We start from the raw sequence: 20,453 nt of genomic DNA on the forward strand, positions 1-20,453 counted from the left end.
AGGCAATTTTAACCCTTTGTTTATTTTACATAAAACATCACTTTTTACCGTTTTTTTAACCCCATTTTTACAACTTTATGCCTATTTTGCCCCTGTTCATCTTTTTTGGCCACTGTCACAACCATTTTTGTAATTTTTACATGGTTTTTGAATTTTTTTTTTCAATTTTTTTTCTCAGTTTTGCTGCCATAATCAGTTTTCCTAAGCCATTTATTTTGCCAACTTTTCCTCATTTTTTTTTTCTCTCTCCAGGCACCCTAGGTAGAACCAAGACATGCGTCTGCTTTAAAAGTTCCTGGTGCAACCACATCACCGTTTTCTTAGTTCCGCTATTGTGATTATGCGATGTTACCATGAGAGTAAATCAGGAAATTATTTAGAAAAATAGATAAATGTTACTTAATATTTTTTTTTACTTCAAACTAACATAAATCTTACCACTGTGTTCAAATTTTTAAGACTTTTGAAATTTGGATTTAAGACTTTTTAATGCCATTTCAGGCCTTATTTTTAGAATTATGAATTCAATGCCTTTTAAGAGTTTTTAAGGATCTGCAGGAACCCTGTAATCTTTTGTGCGAGAGTTTTATACTTGTTTGTGTGTTCAGTGATGAAAGTTGAAATTTTGCTTGAAACCTAAGTTTTCGCGTTACAGCTAACTGCTAGCATATATCTTGTAAGAGAGTAATTATTGAGATCTCTTGTAGCCCCGTTTTTACCTTATGGTGTCATAACAGTACAAACACATTGAGTGAGAGCTTAAGTATGATTGATCTGAAGCTCTTAACTTAAAACACAAAAGCAAGTCTTCTAGCTCAGGCTAGTGTTAGCAAACTGCCTGCAAAGCTTCAAACAAATACAGAGACATGTTTTGAAGCCTTTATACGACTTGCTACATGGTGTTGTAGTAGATACCTGAGAATTCTCTGTTTATCATTGACATAAACTTTAGGTAACTCCAACAAACACTGCATTTATTTGATCTCTGCCATCATAACACTATGTACTGTCACTTTCTACTGCTTCTTTCAGAAACCGTACGCCAATGCAGAAGCAATCTGTGCACAGAGAAAAAAAAGCCATTATTCTAACTTTCTTGTCAGAAAAATAATAATGATAAAAAAATAATTGGACTTTTTTTTTCCAGTGGCCCTCATCCTCCTCCGTACTCCTTTGCATCCTGAATGCTCATTTCTAATCAAGCCCGGGTGGGAGTTTCACACCCTCCTCCAAATCTCATCCTCTCCGTGCAGGTGTCCGGACAACCAGCAGGAATGGCACTCGGTGTAATTGCTATCTTGGAAGAGTGAAATCAGTCAGTCGAAAGTGCCAGGACTTTAATTACATTTCACATGATTAATAGCGTCTTCACAAGCAAGCGTGGCCAGGATTTCCACCCGTTGTGTTTGTTGCATACTGTGCCCAAACCAGGAAACGATGTAGCTTTATATTCCTCGATCAAAGTCAGAGAATAAAGTGTATTTTTACTTTTTAATGACCTTTCATGTCTCAGAAAAAGGAGCAACTGTGCCCATAAAAATTATTTTGTAGCACGTCATTAACAGTTATTGTGAGAAACGAGGTTTGGCTGTTCTTAAACTCTGCGTCTGCCAGCGTTTTAAGTAATTGCTCCTGGCTGAAAGCGGGAGAGCAGCAGCCTGAAAATCAGTTTTGTCTGAGTAAGAAGTGGGTTGTTGTTTCAGTCCAACAAACAACCACAGTCTTGAATCTATTTCAGACGTCCTGCAGTAGGTGGATGTGGAGTTATCATGTAAATAACAGAGAGAGTGGCGTGATCTCCTACGCACATCGAGTCATTGTTTGTGAAGCGGCGTTTCCTGTGAGCGTGTAACGCTAATTTTAACCCTCTGAGCTACAGAACTGTCTGCAGGATCGCTCTGAAGTTAAACACGGCTCAGATGGTCGAGTAACTCATCACAGCCTTCAGGTGAGTCAGACTACAGGAAGGAGAGCGTGTACGTTTGCTGAGGAACATCGACCATCCCTGAGCCGGCCGCCTTCACACAGAGGAAGGGCTTTGATGGAGAAAATTTATGCTAAACTTTCTTTACAGGTGATTTATGCTACAGCTCACTCCTCAGTTAACCCTTATCCACTCAGTTGGCCCTGCTAATTAAAGCCTTGCACACGTGGCTGGGTGTTTTAATGAAAAAATATCCTCCCCCCCCACTTGTTTTTAAAAATGATTTCTTCCACACACACCAGGAAAATCTGCCAAACCCATATTTGTCTGTTTTTCTCACACGAAACCTGTGCCAGCCAATGGGAATGAGCCCTCATTCAGCTGTGACGTCGGAGAACTGAAAACTCAGTTTTCCAGGCGTCTACACCAAACCGTGAAACCAGAGTTTTCCAAAATACTCATTTTTGGCGCAGCTTTCCTAAAACATCATTCTTAGTGACATAAAACTGTGTTTTGCTGTGGATGGCAGGCATAAATGTATAGCGGTATTTGCGATTTCTGAGATACGCGGCTACGTGTGGACATCAGGGGTAAGAAAAAAGAATCAATGTATGTTAGTATCAGGATTTTTTGTTAAACGATTTTAAATTGAGATTTCTTTGTTCAAGAATCAATAGGAATATACAGGCAGTTCTCCAGTTCAAGGATTTCCCTTCCTGCGACGATTTACCCCTAAAGATTTATACCCCCTAACTCTCTAAATAACTATCCAAATCCATGTGTTATACGTCATATTTTGATTTGATTTGATTTGATTTATTTCGGATATGTCCGCACACTTATACAATATCACACATTTTCAGTAGATGATCACATTGTACATGTCCGAAAGGGAAGACAGGAGAAGCAGAGCTTATCTAGTCATTCTTAATGAAAATATAGCTCCTGATACAGTCTGAAGACATCATCATTATCATTCAACTTTTTCACTAAAAGACATGTTTTTTTTCTGGGCCAATACTGACTAATAACCGTCAAAGAGGTCGATAACTGATATTTGGAGCGGATTTTCGTTTAGAGTAATTTTGAAAGTTAACTAAAAACTTTGAGAAAATAAATAGCTCAATGAAGTTTCATGCAGTAAGTCAAGCTTTCCAAAAAATGGCTTTGGGTGTAACCAATCAGGTGGTGCTGTGGGTGGGACAATGCTCGAGACAGAGAAGTGACGCTGCTGTATTGGAGCCAAAATGACATTGTTCTGAACTGATATCTCATCAGCTGTCGAATTAAAGAAAGGCTGATGTGGATAAAGTCAAAATGTTGGATATCTGCCAATTTAAATCAATGTATTAATGCAATAAATGATTTATCCTGGTTCCAAGAACAGATTGAGTGAGACAGGAAGCTGTGCACTTAAACCACAGTAAAATATCTGGTGACTTTCAGAATAACAAAAACCATGTTGACACTAGATCGCATTAAACTCCACGGCCTCAAAAAACAGACAAAATGAGCAGAGTGCATTCAAAATGAAGCACAACAATGGACAGAGATCTGGTGTTAGTCCAGCAGAAATGAGCCTCGTTATATAATATTTAAATTAATCCAACGTAAGTGGATCATTATTCTCTGCAACGAGCAACTGCTGTTTTCTTTATTTGACACAGAAACCAGATAAAGATGCTGGTTAATGCCGGCTGAGATTACACACTTCACGTTAAATCACTGGAGAAGAAAATCCAATTAAATTCACAGACACCACAATGGTCAGAGAAATACCAATTACATATTTTTCTCAGGTCCTCCAGCCTCAGCGGTGACAACAAGAACAACCCTTAAAGGCTTCACACAAACAAATACAGCCAATTAATTTAAAGCTGAAAGTTCACCTCCTGGGAGTTTTCACGGCTGATCTCTGCTCCTGTGATTTGTCTGGAAACATCATCTACCAACAGTGAATAACACCTTCAGCGTCTTTATAGAGCGAGTCTCTGAAAATATTACCAGACGCTGCAGCGAACGCACAGATTGTGAATGTGACCTGACAGCAAACAGCCTCATAAACGTCTGAATCCATGAATCTTGGTATGCATCAGACGTCGAAAGGAAAAACAAGAAAACATTCAGATCTGTTTCATCCTTAAAATCCGCGAGAGACTTGTTGACTTTGAGCCAAGAGCACGGTTTCTTTTATTCCAATCTGAATGCGGAGACTCCCCAAAAAGAAAGCAGAAAATGTTCGGAGACACCATGTGCACTTTGTTCTCCACCTTCAGTCAGCTGCGTTCCCAGAGGACGAGCGTTTAAAAGCTTTTCTCAGAGTTCACATTCACTCAGATCTGCTACAGTAACAACAAACAAGCCCATGATCCTGCACTAATGTCCACACCCAACATCAGAAACACAGGAGTAAGACACAGCGAGTACAGTCCTGCTGAAGCTGACCTCCACTTGTCCCAAACTCGTGGGAGTGTGGAGGCTTTTATGTGTGGTCCTCTGGAAAAGGCTCACTTTGGAAATCTGTTTGCATTTATGCGCTGAAAAATGTAATTCCTGCATTTTCTTGTTTCTCAGTGTGAGACGAGGATTGGTGCACGGATTAGAGGAGATAAAGGAGGAATTACATCAAACAAAAGGTGCAGTCTGGCTGTTGACAGTCGGCTGAAACAGCCACACAGCTGTAAGCTCTCAGCACCACCAAATGATCTGACACAGTCTACCTGCAGCGGTTTGACTAAACTGACGCCAGCAGACACACAGCTGATGCTGCTTATGGAGATAAATAACAATGGTGTTGGTACAGAGCTCTGACCTTATCTGAAATGGACACCGCGCCTCCACCCGTGCTCCTCCCACTGCGAGGAGCGAAGCCAAAAACCACCGCGGTGGGAGCTGACACATTAAACCGGAGCGGAGCAGGCATGTGGGGAAGCGTCTAGCCTCGGGACTGACATCTCGCCCTTTCTGCTGATCATAACACACAGTTAGCGCACAGCTCAGATCCCTCAGGTGGGCTACGTGTTGTTAATGTTTGTGATATTTCAGTCACTTTACCCTTTCTGCTAATGTGGAACAGAGCGCTGCGGGAGCCGCTCTCATGAGCAGAGCTGTCAATCAGTCGTTAAATCAGCAAAATACGATCAAACTGTGATGAGAGAAAGCGTATTTGAAGAAAAAATGTCTGACTTTTATTTTAATTTTATAATATGGCTCCAGATTCATCTGTTGATATGAAGAAAGAGGGATTTATGCTGCAAGAAACTTCATTCATAAGAGGCTGTTTTTCAGCCAGCTGCCCTGTATGAGCTGGAAAGTGAAACAGCAACTCTCTCCATCAGTTTTAGTTAATGAGCTAATTAAGCTAGCAGGTGTCTGCAAACAAATCTGTTTAATGGGGTCTGAATAACTGAACCTGTAACACCATCAGCTCGTGTAGGAATTCACTTCTTCATTGAAGGAGACTCAGGGATATGCTAACAGTGTGGCTGCTAACAGTTTGGAGCACATTAACCTCTGCACCAATCAGACGCAACACTTTGGGCACTGACAGGTGGAGTACCTGTTTTTTTTTCTTCTGTCGGTGTAAGGTGTTTGATTCTGATTGATGAGAGTTATCAACTTTCTCTAACATGAGCACATTAGAGGTAGAAAAGAGCTGAAAGGCTGTAAAAAAGATTGAAAAGTGTGAGTAACAGGTTGAGACAAAGAAACTGAAACTCAAATCCAAATCTTGACTCGTGTTTTTTGCATAAGTTTTTGTTACTTGCTGGTATACACAACATTCAAACTGAGCTCCTCCTCCTTGGCTCAGTGCCAGCGGCAGCACACCCCCATGGTCTCTCACCGTGACTACAAGAACACATTCGCTAGCCCAGCAACCACCTGTTGCATCGCGTTTCTACATGGGAGAGACTCGAGAGCCGTGCACCTGACTTAGCATGTTAGTACAAGCTAACCACAGGTATATGATAGGGATGTCTAGAGGTCGACCGATATGGGTTTTTTGGGGGCCGATGCCGATGCCAATGCTTTCCAAATTTGGGCAGCCGATGCCGATATGCATAGCCGATTTTTCCAATTTGATATTCAGGGCAATTGTTAAATAAATATATATTTATCACATTTTTGTGAAACGCAGCCATTTCTGAGCAACTAAAAGAAATCTATTACAACAAGTCGTGTCCAGTCCTCTGAACATTTATTCAGCTTTCAAAACAATGAAATATTTTGTCTGAGTAAACACACAATGTAACAAGCAGTAGTAAACATTCACACTCTTCTTAAAATGTCAAAAAAGAAATTTAAACTTATTAATATAATTTGAACAAAAGTATGTAATGTATCCAAGTGGTTCCACAAGTTTGAGGTGCTCATCTTTTTTGTGCCTGATCAAAAATTGCGTCATTTTATACAACGGATCAAAAATCGGCTTTTTAAAAGAAAATACAGCCGATGGCCGATAGAGACAAATGTCCAAATATTGGGCCGATATATCGGCCGGCCGATATATCGGTCTACCTCTAGGGATGTCCCAATCCAATATTCTGATTGGTATTGGCGTCCAATATGGTTAGTTTTGGCAGATCGGATAGCATCGGATTTCGTCCATCTTTCACATGTTTTCAGCACTGTCACGCTACTGTAAATCAAACTTTGTGAAAACATGTCCGCTGTGTGGGACTCCTCTTAGTAAAGCAATGAACGTAAAACAGCGTCTGCAACATTTTTAAAGTGAGTGTTTCTGGAGGATGTACCAACAGGGCTCACTTTAATACAACAAATACGATTCGTCATTTACAACAGAATCACTCAACGAAGTATAGGATTCATCAGAGAAAGGTATCGGTATCTGATTGGTATCGACAAAACATATCATGATCAGAAGTCAAAAAATCTGTATCGGGATAAAATAAAATAATATTTGACACATACTTGGTTAGCAGAAAGCTAACTTGCGTCGCTCTTCGTCCCGTGCAGTGAAAGTCGAGCCAAGCTTCACCTTAGTTTAGTTAAAAGCTTTATCTGTTTGATGTTTTTTTTCACTTTGGCTGTGTTTTTCTTTTTCTCCGTGCTACTTCTGCTATCATAGTCGCACAGGACAGCTTATTCCACTCGCTAATCAACTAGTGCTGCACGATTTGGGGAAAAGGTGCGATTTGCGATTAGGTGGACAATATTGCGATTGCGATTGTGCTTGCGATTTAATAAAAAAAAGTTGTGTCATGATGAGTCTACAGACTTGCTTGGTTATCATGGAGAAAAATCTGAATTGCATGTGCTGACATTGCGATTGCGATTGCGATTGCGATTGCGATTGCGATAATCGTGCAGCCCTATAATCAACACACAAAGTAACTTACGCACTGTGATTGACTGAGGTAACCATGTCCACTCTCTGCCCAGACACACCCCAAAACAACCAAAACATCAACATACAGGCAGAGGAAGGGGGTTGAGGCAGACACAGACACTGACACACATGTATAAAGGCCCAAAGGAGACGATTAAGTAGGATTATTCCTGTAAAAGTTGACTTTTTATTTTTTAAGGGGAATCCTGCAGACTCTACCCTTAAGTAATAAGTAGGACACACACATTATCTGGGTCTAGTTACACCCTGTCGAGGTTTAATACCTCACTAACCCTACATCATTCATTACATATCAACACTAATCAGTGGGTGAGGTATATAAGGTGAACATTTTATCCTTGTGTGATCTGTTTGGAAGAGTTACTGGAGCTCAAACTGCTGAAAAAGTTAAAGTTGTTTGTGACAGAAAGGTGTCAGAAAACACGGTGCAACAGCGTTCGAGGCTGTAGACCTTCACCACACCAATATCAGAGGATGTCCAACACTTTACATCCTTTTAATGAGCTGTGACTGGACACTACTCCAGTAGCGTGCTTTAGCTAACACCTAATTTAGCCAAACCTGCCTCACTTAAACGTCCCAGGATGCTTTTCAGCACCCACTGGGGAATCAAAACTGCCTCAATGAAGATATAAGTTCAGCAAACCAGACTCTTGTTTCGTTAGCTGCTGCTGTGACATGAGACACTTTAACTGTTTCTTACATTTTCATTATGAGCAGCAAAAACAAGAAAGAAGATTTCTCCCTTTTCCTGAAGCATGGTGACAGTAAATCAGACCGTCTCAGGATCATCTTTTAAAAACATCGGATACGTGCTAAAAATATCTCAACAGGAGGTGAAGCTGTCAGCGTTTTTAACTCATCAATAAAAACAAAACAAAGGGGTCAAGACTTACTAAATACATATTTAGCATTTCTTTTCATCAGTAAGTGTCTGAGGATGAATTTTCCTTAAGACCTGTCACTTCCAAGAGTTGAATCCCAGCAGACTCTTAAAATAAGTGTTTCAAACCTTCAGAAAGTGACTCTGTACCAGTGTGAAAGACTTGTCTGTCCTCTGCTTATGTTTCAGAGCTGTTGCTCATCCAACCACACCCAGCTTCACTGTTTAGTGTGCTGAGAAAAATGCTTTGTTGTGCTAGTATCAACACCCTTTTTGACGTCATAATGTCCCTTTCTCAACTAAACACAATGAGATGACAGGACGCTGAAGTTTCTTTGTTTTCCCCACCAAAAGCCAGAAAGTTCAACACCAGTCAATGCTCGAAAAACAACAACAACGCTGAAACAAGCAGTACTATTCCTCATATCTGCTTTTAAAATGACCTCATCCCTGCATCCTTGAGTTTGCAGCCTCCGGTTTTTGACAGACGAGTGTTTGCATTCCAGGTCGGACATGCAGACAACTTACTCTCATAGTTTGAGAAACCCTTGGCCTGCCTGGCCCCCCTCTGTGCACACGCTCTGTTTATAACAGTATCTCACTCCCCCATAGCAACAAAAGCATAATTTAAGTTTTTCACTGCTGCTTTCCTGTCGTGAAGGGCCTCGGTTAGAGCTCTGGGAAGACAATCGTTTGGTTTTATGGGGAAAACTTTGAATTGTGACTTTGAGTACAAGCAAACCACCAAAAAAGTTTTCATTACTCCAACCGAACCACACCAGGGCTGTAATTTTTCATTCAGACTTAAGCATTTGATCAAACTTGGTAATGAGCCGTGAATCCTGAAAAATTTACGGCTCATGAGACCAAGACACAGTTTGAGGTCCTTTTCTTTGTGATCAATCAGGGGGAGAATCTGACAGCCCTGAACCAGGCCTGGGACTCATGGTGTGAAAGCGGTCACTAAATATAATCCAGGGTTTAACAGGAAGAGGGAGTTGTCAAAACAAGAGACTCAGATATAGAGCTGGAAGGAAGTTTGCTTTAACACTTTTGTGAATGTGTTTAAACCACTGACTGTATAAAAAGTGGACAGCGTGGCTCCGCCTTTCATCACTGTACAGGTTTGAAGTCAAAATACCCCGTCACAGGCACCACCATTAGCAGCCAGAGTCTGAGCAGTAGAGACTGAGAGAGAATCTGAGTGGAGCTGGGAGACAAAATAATAATTTTTCTTTCTTTTGAGAGTCTAATCTTTACGACAGGGCCACTAAAGAAGTTCAATAAATAAATTTGAAAAAAAAAAAAAAAAAAGAGAAATTTTTTTAGTTTTCAAGTCCCAAATTTACGACTTTATAAAGTCGCAAATTTACGACCTTGTTAACTAGTAAATTTACGACTTCATGCTGCTTTCTTCTGAACAGCCCCATGGTACCAGTGTCTTTTCAGAGTCTGAATAATGCAATGACTTTGGGCTAAAACCAGTAACAACCACTTATTGTCGAGTCCAACTCGAAAGTATAATCTGAAAGGGGTTGGAGAAAAAAAATCAAAATACGATACATCAGGGGGTTTTTTGTTAGACAATACCAAAATTGGGATCCTTAATTCAAATTCTTCATTCCAGTCGTTGCTTATAAACTGGATTGGAAAAAAAATTACCACTTTTGTCCAGCAGAGGGCGAAATGTTTCTCTCTGACTCTTGTGATGTGCATCTTATGGGAAAATTTGGCTCCTGATATAGTCTGTAGACAATATCGTCAGTAGGAATGGGTACCTTTCACATTTTAACAATACAGTACCGATACCTTGTACCTGGCAATCGGTACTGGTACTCAACAGTACCAATTTTCTGTACTTTTTTGTGTTTATGTGGTAAAAAAATATCAATTTGTTTAATAATAAAATATCACATTTTGACATGTTACACATTTATTCTTCAATATATAACCTTTCAATGCTGTGTTCATGGCTAGCATGGAAAATTGTCTACTCTTCCACTCCCTCACAGTCACAATGATGCGTTCAGGTACCTAAACATGGTACCGTTTGATTTTATGCGAATCGATTTGACAGAATATGGTGTGTACCTATAAAAGTACCTAATTTGGTAACCATCCCCCGACCATCATCATTTAACTTTTTTGCCATGGTCTGGTGTTTAAAAAGCAAACTATAAACTGCAAAAATTGTAAATATCGAAGAATCGCAATTTAAATCGAATTGACACCCCAAAAATCAGGAGAATAGCATATTGTCCCAGCCTTACAATCTGATAATGCTGTGAATTCAGTCCATCTTGGCGTGGAGTACGTAGCTTCATAACAACCTACAAATTTGAAGCCACATATAAATTAGGGCTGTATGATATATCAGTATCCATAACGGTATCGGATGATGTTGGTCATTTTTGATATTTTGATGTTTGGCCGATATTTAATCATTAGCTGCCAGCCATTTTCAGATCATCTTGAACAATCTTTAAAGACTCAAATAATACTGTTTTCTATGATTATGTAATCACCTAAGAAGAGTGGACAAGGAAAACAAGTTTTAAAATCAAGAGAGATATTGAAAAATTCAGTTTGCATCATTTTCAGTTTATTCACAATTTGATCATCTCGTTTTTTTTTGTTTCTTTTTCCAATAACAATATCGGTTATCAGTTTCAGCCAAAATTTAATATTGGTGCATCCCTAATATAATTCTGTGACACACCGAAATGTATTCGTCTATAAGGTTGTAAATTTGCGATTTTATAAACTAGTAAATTTTGAGTTCAACGTCTCAATTTTTTTAATTTATTTATTTAAATGGTCCTGGTACGTTGTCCTAAATCTCGTCTTGCCTCTCCCTCTCGACATATTTTACAATCCTCTAAAAAAAATAGACCAAAACAGCAGCTGTCGATCATCGTCAAACTTGACATAAAGCCTAATTTTTAACCTCTAATAACTAATAAAAACGAAACTTTTAGAAATAAGAGGATGTGAATACAAAGCAGCCCAATAATATCTTCAAATCACCACAATAATCGGATGTGAGAAACATTTCTACGAGGTGTATTAATTTTTTTTAAGTTCAACCACAGCCCATCTGGAATGACTGGGGAGATGGATTTTTTTACCTATACTGCAGCCAGCCACCAGGGGGAGCAGCAACATCCATTGTTTTTTACAGTCGATGGTTTAAACATTTGTCTGTTTCTGTTTTCTGCAGGTGATCCGAGCAAGATGACGCAGAAGGAAACGGATGACAACAACAGCTGTGTGAAATGTAACACTCAAGGTCTCACTCAACCTGGGGACCAGGACAACACAACAACACAACCACTGCAGCTCTGCCAGCGTTCTGTGGTCAAACAATCCGCAGGATGTACGGAACAATGCAGCTATCTGCTTCAATCCACCCCGCAGTTTGTCTCTGCCACGATCAGCGCGCTGGAGAAAAAGCCTCCTCATTCATCTCTCTCCACTCGTTCCCTTGTTGCAGCAAATGAGAGTCAGATGTTGTGCAGAGGAAGGACGGACCCCCGCCCATCCTGCTCTGCTGGGGAGGTGGGACTGCATCTGTGTAACGCACACACACACATCGAGCGGAAGTTTAACATTCCTCCCAACTTCCATCACTGGCCGGCAGCTGAGGCTGGAGCACAAATCTGGCAACCGCTGTTTCATTACAGTCAAGGAGTTAAAAACACACAGCGGTTGACTTTACCTCTGAAAATTAAGGCACAGGATTTGTTTTATCACCTGCTCTTGGCATGGCTCTCACCCTGGGAGGAATTTCCAAACGCCTGCCCATGAGGCTTAAAATTTAGAGGCTCGGGGCTTAAAAAGACATCCTCTGGAGCTGCCCTGTCACAAGCATGACTCGCCTAAACAAAGACAAGGCCCCCTTCACTCCGCAAATTCCCTGACAACTGCTGCAAGCTTCCTGCTGGCATTTGATATGCTCCATTTCGTTCCCATGACCGAACTGCAGTCACGCCGAGGCTTTTCACTCGTCTCGCTGACACTGTGGCGTCTGATGTGAAACTTTTTCTACTTTTTCAGAAGCAGCAAGATAGTTACAGTGAGTCCAAAACAATGCAGTCTGCTTTCTATGTCTGGGGAGTCTGGGGTGAGCAATTAAAGGTGAGACAAAGAGGAGCCTCAGTGGGACATTACCTATAATTAGCTTTAACCTTAAGTGGTTACGACACAACCTTTTGTTCTGCTGCTTTTCTTTTGGTTTGTTTTTACCAAAGTCTATAAAAATCCTCACAAAAACATGTTCACGTCTGAAAATGAAAACAAAAAAAACCTTCATTTGTTTCACGTCAGACTGAAAGCAACATGGCAGCTATGTTTGCCTTTCAGGGCCTCATTTCCACTTAGCGAGTCCATATTTACCCATCCAGCCCAGGAATCTGACCCCGTGACCTCGTCATCACAACCAAACTCCTCCTGACAAATGACTCGACAGTGATCACCCAAATATGGAACCAGAAACGTCGTCTTCCCGCCTCCCCCTGTCCCCCCTGTCCTCCACACTCGGTGTCTCATCAATGGGAGGGTAAACTCACCAAGCTGACTCTGTTTTTCCCAGCATGTGGTTGCCAGGTTGGACAGTTCCCGGTATTTCTCCGCCAGCTGAAGTTTGCCGTTGCAGAGGCGGGGTTGTCGGGCCAGGCTCTCCTCCGCCAGGCTCCGGTTGGAGGTCAGCAGCGTCTCCCGGTCCACCTGTAGGTCCTGAAACTGAACGCAAACACAGATTTAGTGAATCTGTCAGTTTTATAGTGGTGTCTAGCTGCACTTAAGTAAAGAATGAATGACTTTTAACTAAAAGGGTTTGCGTTTGCTCTTCCTGGATTACATTTCACAAACTGTGCACTCACAAACACTAATTTCTGTAAACTTTCCAAATTTTCGCAGTGGGCGGCATATGGCTGCTCAAACAGCCAAAACATCTCTCCAACTCTTTCTAAGTCTCTCCAGCCAGGCCCCTCATTAAATCTGTGAGTAAAGTCAGTAAGAAGTAAGAAAAATCAAAATGATGTCACAATCACGTAATGGAGTGTATGAAACATCCAATTAAGACCACTTAAAATTTGGATGGGCTGATAAATTAAAGCGGCTTGGAGGAGTTTCTAAGGGATCTTGAAAAAGTCTCCCTTCTAGACATATGCCTGATCGTAATCCACACTTTAAAATGAGATTATCAGCACAAATAAAGGTTTTACAACAAGACACAACAAATCTAAGTCTCTATGACACATGTGTCAAACTCAAGGCCCGTGGGCCAAAGGTGGCCTGCCATGCCATTTAATGTGGTCCACGAGAGCTTAAAAGGTCCGATTGTCTAACAATAGATAATTCAAAAGGTGCATTGACCATAAATTACATTTCCCATAATACCTACACATTATGTTACACGCAAAGCGACGGCATAGATTGCAGTAGGCTACAGCGATTGGTCGACATAATGGACTTGTCGACTATAAAAAATTAATCGGCGGAAATTTTAGTAGTCGACTCGCCATATTAATGTTTATATTGTTGTTGTCATATCAGGAAATGAAATGCCAGGGGGTAATGCTCATATGTGTGTATATGAAGTGCTGTGTTATTGGATCTGTTTCTGGGAAAAGATCACTAAGTTCATACATGAGGAATATTGATGAGGAAAAATCTCCACTTCCAGAGAGCGCTGTGCGCCGACGGAGGCTCTGCAGCTCCAGTTTGGACACACTGACAGCTCCCGGAGTTTAGCGTCTGATAACGTGATTTAGAGTCTCCTTCGCTCGCCGTTTTTAGCAGTTTTTCGGGATCTGAGTCACAAACTAGTATCAAAACTCCCTTAACTTTTTAAAAGAGAGGACTTTCATCTGATGGAGCTCTCACTCTCAAGCTCACACTACACCGGTAACACTCAGCGGGGAGGAGGAGGGGCGGAGTGTGCATGAGCGAAGTGGAAGTAGCGCATGTAGAGAAACGAAACTTAACGCCTTGTTGTGGAGAGCTGGGAGAGAGTCAGGCGGATCATACAGAGAGCAAAACCCCAATAAACAAATAAAAATTAGAAAACAAGCCCAAAGTCACTAATAAGCGCTGTGTCCAACACTGTGCACAACAACTTCATTTCCTTGTTACCTGCTTCATTCATTTTGAGATTTATTTTGTTTTTTTGTATGATACTTGTATTTTTATGTCATCATGAATGAAATAAAGACAAACAAACAAACAAACATGACACAGAGCTGACCAATCAGAGGTGAGAACCTAACTCTGGGTAAATGCAGTGAAAATGCAACACGCAGGTTGAATTTTAAAGGTCTGCACATTTTAAAGGACAAATTAGGTTGAAACTCAAAATAATCGTGATTAATTGACTAATCGGAAAAATAACCGATAGATTAGTCCACATTAAAAATAATCGTTAGATGCAGCCCTAGATCGCAGTGCTTTCACATCACCATTTTCCAAAAACTAGTAAAATTGAGGAAAATAAAATAATGATCCCAAAATGTCCAGGAGGAGAAAAGTTGATGCAGATGAAGGCTGTTTCAAGAAAAACAGGAAGGTGAATGTTGACACCAAATTTCAGGCTTCAAGAAAACAACAAATAGAGCAAGATTTAAAATGCAAACTGCAATCAAAGCAGGATGTGTTCAAGAAAGCGACAACCAAAAACGTCCTGGTGCCATGATACGTCGTACCACCGAGCTGCCGATAGCACTACATACTTTTCTCGTTTCAAACAACAGCGCAAGGTAACTGTACAATAAATACATGACCTTGTTGCGTTGTATCAGATTAAAAAATGACTTTAACAAACACGCCTGGTTAAAAGTCACATCTTCATGACAGTGTGCGTGAGACTCCGGGCCAGAAGGTGGCGCTGCAGTCCAATTAAAACAGATCCCCCTCATAGCATCTTTAAGAGATAATATGAAGAGATACTTGCCCTACCATCGTCTACAGCAGGGATCTCAAACTCGTGCCATGAAGGGCCAAGAGGCTGCAGGTTTTCTTTCCAACCAAGAACTCCACCAGCTGATTTCACTGATAAGTCCCTGCTCTCTACTTGAAGGTGAGGTAATCAGTGAAATCAGCTGGTGGAGTTCTTGGTTGGAAAGAAAACCTGCAGCTTCTTGGCCCTCCATGGCACGAGTTTGACATCCCTGGTCTACAGTATCCTAAATGACTTTATCAGAGTTCAGTTTCTGTTTGTGTCTCAGTTTCCGATAATTCCTCACAATCTTTTGGTTTAGGAAAGCTTTCCAAACACATGTGGCAGCCCAGCTGTCTCGCTTTCAGCACTGCAGCCCTGTGGAGACATCACTGACTCTCATGATGCATTCAGTATTTCTGCTCATTCAAGAGAGACCCTGTAGATGCTTTGTGTGGCTACAATAACCTGATGAAAGAAAAGCCCTGGTGGTTCTCAGCATAGACCGCCTCATGGTTCTGTTTGGCCCAGACTGACCTCAGAGTGGAGAGGGAATATCAGGGCTGAACCGTAAACTGTATACACAGGCAAGCTCAGAGAGTTTCCTGTGTATCTGAAGGTCACAGGGAGCAGCAATTATAGCTTTATCTTCTTCTGGAGGCTGCACAGGACTCTGAATCAGCTGGAGGTGAGGCGATGGAGGGAAAAAGCTCAGTGCGTCTCATCTCTCGCAGAAAACCATCACCTGGCCTCGCAGTCACAGGCTTATTTCCACATCAGCCATCACCCCCCACAAACCAAATCACACAAGCACAAACAGGCTTTAACAGGAGCTGTAACCATGATGCAAGTCTGACACAAGCAATCAAACATTTCTTTGTCCCTTATTTATGGAAAGTAGCAGTCAACAAGCCAGATTTCATCACTGTGTCAGTTTTGATTGCTCAACGTTAAGGTTACGGAAAAACTTTCAAATTGTCACTTCACAGAAAATGTAAGAAAAAGTTGAATTGAAAGATTGTTTCCTTGCTGTAACAATACATCTTACATTGTTTGTTTCCCTTTTTAAATGGAGCCACATTTGTGAGGAAAATGCATTTATGGGATGAGCAGCTGAGCTGAGTTTGTGGGTTGCACCCATAAAAAATTGCCAAATCATCTCTGCCAATGCCAAACAGCTTAATCTGCTGATGTTGACTCTTGGAGCTCCAAGAATGAGGATGCCACATTTGCTATAACTGGATACAGCCCGCGCAAAAAGGGAAACTTCAAGCTGGCGTTCCACTAAACCAAGTTACAGCGTTATTTGGAGAGAGCCCTCGTACCATCTCCAAAACAGAGGCCAAGTTCCATATAACGGGGTTTTTCCTTTTAGCTCTGCTCTCACAAAGCATTACTGTCCTCAATCCAGTCGAATCTCTTGGAAAATTGACGTCTCGATTCAGGAAATAAAAAATATTGGAAAAACAAGAGTAGCTTAAAAAAACTACAGAGCAGAAGAAATCAAGAGTTAAGCACAGACAATGACTCTCGTTAGTTATATTCAATTGGCATTCTTCGAGAACAAAAACCTGCTGACAATCATAATAGGGATTCTGATTGTTATTAAGGTTTTGCAGCTGATTACTTGATTTCTTTCCAATTAACAAGGTCCAGATTTGATTGAGTTTGGTGAGCTCTGGCTTTAGGGGTTGATTGAAACACTGATTCATTCACAATGAACTGTTTAGACAAACCTTGGGATTCATAATTGTGCCCTTGTGTTTCACCTCAAGTTTGTATAATGAAAGACATTACATGACAGACATAAAAATAAAAGTATTTCCTCTCGACATAGGAAACAGGACTCAAATCATTGCCAGTAGCAGGTGTTCAGATAAATAAATGATGTAAATAGAGTGTATAAATCATTAAAGATGCTATGAGGAGGATCTGCTTTAATGGGACTCCCTCGCCACCATCTGGCCCGAAGTCTCCATACACTGCCGTAAATCACTTCTAGCGTGGTGTGTGTTTGTTTTGGAGTTAAATAGAGATCAGATCGAAAGAAATTTTCTTTGTACAAGACAACTTTTTACTCAATTAGTATTTAACAGCAGAGTTATGTAGCGCTACAGTGTCAAACGAGACACCAAGCAAACATTGTAGTAGCCAGCTTCATGTGAGGTGAGTCAGTGAGTCAGAGAGAAACATTTGCCCTCTGCTGGAGAAAAGTGGTAACATTTTTTCCAATAAAGTTTATAAAAAAAGACTGAAATGAAGAATCTGAATTTGAAAAAAATCAATTTTTTGACAAAGAATCCCAATTTTGACACTATCAACCAAAAAAGTCCAATCTATCGAATTTGATTTTGATTTGATTTATTCTCCTACGTAGTTAAGTAGCTGTCTCTATGTAGCGCAGCTGACAGCCCAGTCCGTAATCAATCAAACTTTGTAATTTGTACCACAAAGTGCTTAACATGGGGAAAAAAATGAAATGAAATAACAAGAAGTAGAATGAAAAGCAGAAAATTGCATAAAATGAAAACATAAGACCCCCATAACCCCCCCTCCCCCAAACCACAAGACATATAAAGGAAATTTTGACAGAAAACAGAATTTGAAGACTAAGTAAAACGCCATCTTGAATTAAAATGAGGAAACACAGGAGCTAAAACTAAAATAATAATTAATTAAAAAAAATACTTAAATACTAGAGGGTAAGAGAAGTAAATGTGTAACTAAATAAATACAAAAAATAATATAATTTGACAATATATAATAAAAGTTGGACAAATAATATGGTAAAATGAGAAAGTGTAACATCAGGTGCATAATAAATTCAGCTAAAATAGGATAATAAAAGGAAAAGCATTTAACAAAGAATAAAATAAAAAATTAAAAAAAAATCTGAACTGGAATGTGGAAATAAAACAAAATAAAAGGGTTAAAATAAGTTAAAATATTACATAAAATAATAATAAATACTATCAGCTAAAAGCCAGATTAAAAAGGTATCACTCTTCATTTTATTGATAGACTCTCAAGTGCACAAGACCACTGCAGAATAACTGCTGACTGTGGGTTGGAGTCAACATTAGCACAAACAGATTAGCCCTTTTAGCCATTAGCTCGTGCTCTATCTCTCTCCTGTTTATCTTTCTTTTGCTCTTCTGTCCTTTTTCTGTCTGACAGTTAGGCTCCAGTGTCCACCATCACTACAAAACTAATCACAGAAATCGTTTTCAGCAGAGAAAGACACAGTGTTTGTGTTTTACCTCTTCTCTCTTCTATTTTATCTTTAACAAAACATTACTGAGTAGTAAAGTCAGCTAGTTTGGCCCGAACTGTTTTTACTGTACTCTTGTTGTTTCTTTCTTTGACAGTTGCTAAACTTTGAGAAAAACGGACAGTTTCCATTTGTTTCTGTGTTAACAGTGAAAGGCTAGAAGTTGAAAAAGGCAAAATTGTCTGTTTCCACCATAAAACTGCCTGAAACAAACACAACAGTTTTCCTTTTTACTTCCAAATCATTAAAATCTGACACTCTCTCCAACTTCAGCTGCTGGGTGCCGTTTTTTCAACTTTGAAGCGAGTTATTCTTTGAAACAGAATTATTTATACCAGACAAATATTTTTTTTCAAATCAAAGTGTGTTGGGAAGAGAGACTTTTTAGAAGTTTGGATTTTTAGTTTGAGTGTGATGCTTTTTGGAGTTTTGGTCTTTGTTACTACAAGTAGGGAGAAAAAATTCAACGTTCATGAAAAGATTTGACCTTTAAAGCAAATATATCACAGAAAAACTCAACTTCTAGCACATCAACATTCATAGTACTTTCAGAGATCGCTATGTTTTGATCAACCGGGTAAATCCCAGGATGCATTTGGACAAAGATGACACCCTCTGCTACCCTTAATTTGAGCTGGTCTGGGTGCCACTGCCAGGTTAGCGAGCATGACGGCTTAGCGAGAAGAAAACAGCAAACACGTGGTCGAGGAAGGACTCGTGGTCTCAGGAACACACAGAGAGACTAGATGCGTTGAGTGCACAAGTTTCCGGATGATGTCATCAGCCACGGCGAGACAGTTTTTAGTTTTCTGTCATGATTCATGAGCAAAAGCCCCGTCAGGTCAAAGTTTACTCTCCTTGTTGGTTTGTGGCTTCAGGAAGCTGTTAAATGAAGCTGACATGCTGCTGGTGGCTGAGGGATGGTGGTTGTTGTGAGCACACAGGGGGAGGGGTGGATTACCATTGTCACAAGAGCATTACATGAATTATTAAAGTGGATGCCACTCCCTGTAAGTTCTGCCAACGAAGCGTTGACGTCCAGAAACGTTGAGTGTCTCAAACGCAGACACAATGCCACTTTGTGTGCTTTAATCTGCAGAAGATCTGAACCCTTTTCCACTCTCCTATCAGCCCCTGCATTCCTGCGTTTCTGCCCAGCCGGATCCTTTTCTTGCTCTATTGCTTTCTTTTCCACAGTCAGTCACTTACAAGCCTGAAGGTCGTTTCATTCAGTCCGGGGTTCTCCGGAGCTGCATCTGTCTCACATTTTCCGGGTCATCAAAGGGATGTTAGAGTCCCGAGTTCAGAGGAATTTGCAGAATGTGCCTCATTGTGAAAAAGAAAGTCTGCGAGTGCAGAAAAAGATACCACAGATCTGCTATTCATTCTCAAACATGTCCTGTGAGAATTCAGATAACACAGCTCCATTCAGACCTAACAGGCCAATCATACGGCCCGGTTTCTCAGAGCAGGAATCAAAGTGGACAATCCATTTCCTGCGCCGAGTAGTCCGCCCCGTTAATCAAGCAACAATTGCTGCAGACTTCAGGGAGGGAGTGTTTTTCTGATTTGATGTATGAGCTGTAAAACTGTCCCGGCAGTGTTTACTCTCCCTGACAAATAACACTTGGGGGGACACTTAAAGACCCGGAAACTCTGCGCCAGAAGAGCCGCTGCAGCAGTGTTGTTTCCAGTGGTTGGACGTGTCAGACCACATGAGATGCTGTGAATAGGTGTTGCTGCTTTGTTTGAAATGTGGCGAAAGCTTAATTAGGTTCAGAAACCAAAACCTCTGATTCAATATTTAACGATGTGATGATTCTGACGGGGTGTCGACTTGTTTTCCAAGCGGAAAAACTCAGAAAAAGAGAAATGAAGGGCCAGTCTGTGTCTCCTCTGAAAGATGGCTTTAAATGACTTTTAGCTTCTTTCATCAATATTTACATATCTGAACCATGTGCCTCTCAGGGGTACAAAGTTTAACGCATGTTTCACTTTCTAACTTCCCCAATTTGATCTTATCTCCGAGCTGTTTCCACATGAAGTCTACACAAAGTCTGGAGGATCAGG

The 20,453-nt window shown here is 40.6% G+C and overlaps 1 protein-coding gene across 1 annotated transcript in view; it reads right to left on the reverse strand.

The window, feature by feature from the left end:
- vps37d (VPS37D subunit of ESCRT-I) overlaps positions 1-20,453 on the reverse strand; it is a 60,685-nt gene that overhangs the window by 35,010 nt on the left and 5,222 nt on the right. Inside the window, exon 2 of the mRNA XM_074671521.1 lies at positions 12,747-12,918. Within this exon, the coding sequence (XP_074527622.1) occupies positions 12,747-12,918 (172 nt within the window). The remainder of the gene's footprint in view (positions 1-12,746; positions 12,919-20,453) is intronic.

Source organism: Halichoeres trimaculatus, unplaced genomic scaffold, assembly GCF_033239565.1.
Source record: "Halichoeres trimaculatus isolate MK-OKI-2021-1 unplaced genomic scaffold, fHalTri1.1 fHalTri1_scaffold_6, whole genome shotgun sequence".
In the NCBI taxonomy this organism is placed as follows: Eukaryota; Metazoa; Chordata; class Actinopteri; order Labriformes; family Labridae; genus Halichoeres; species Halichoeres trimaculatus.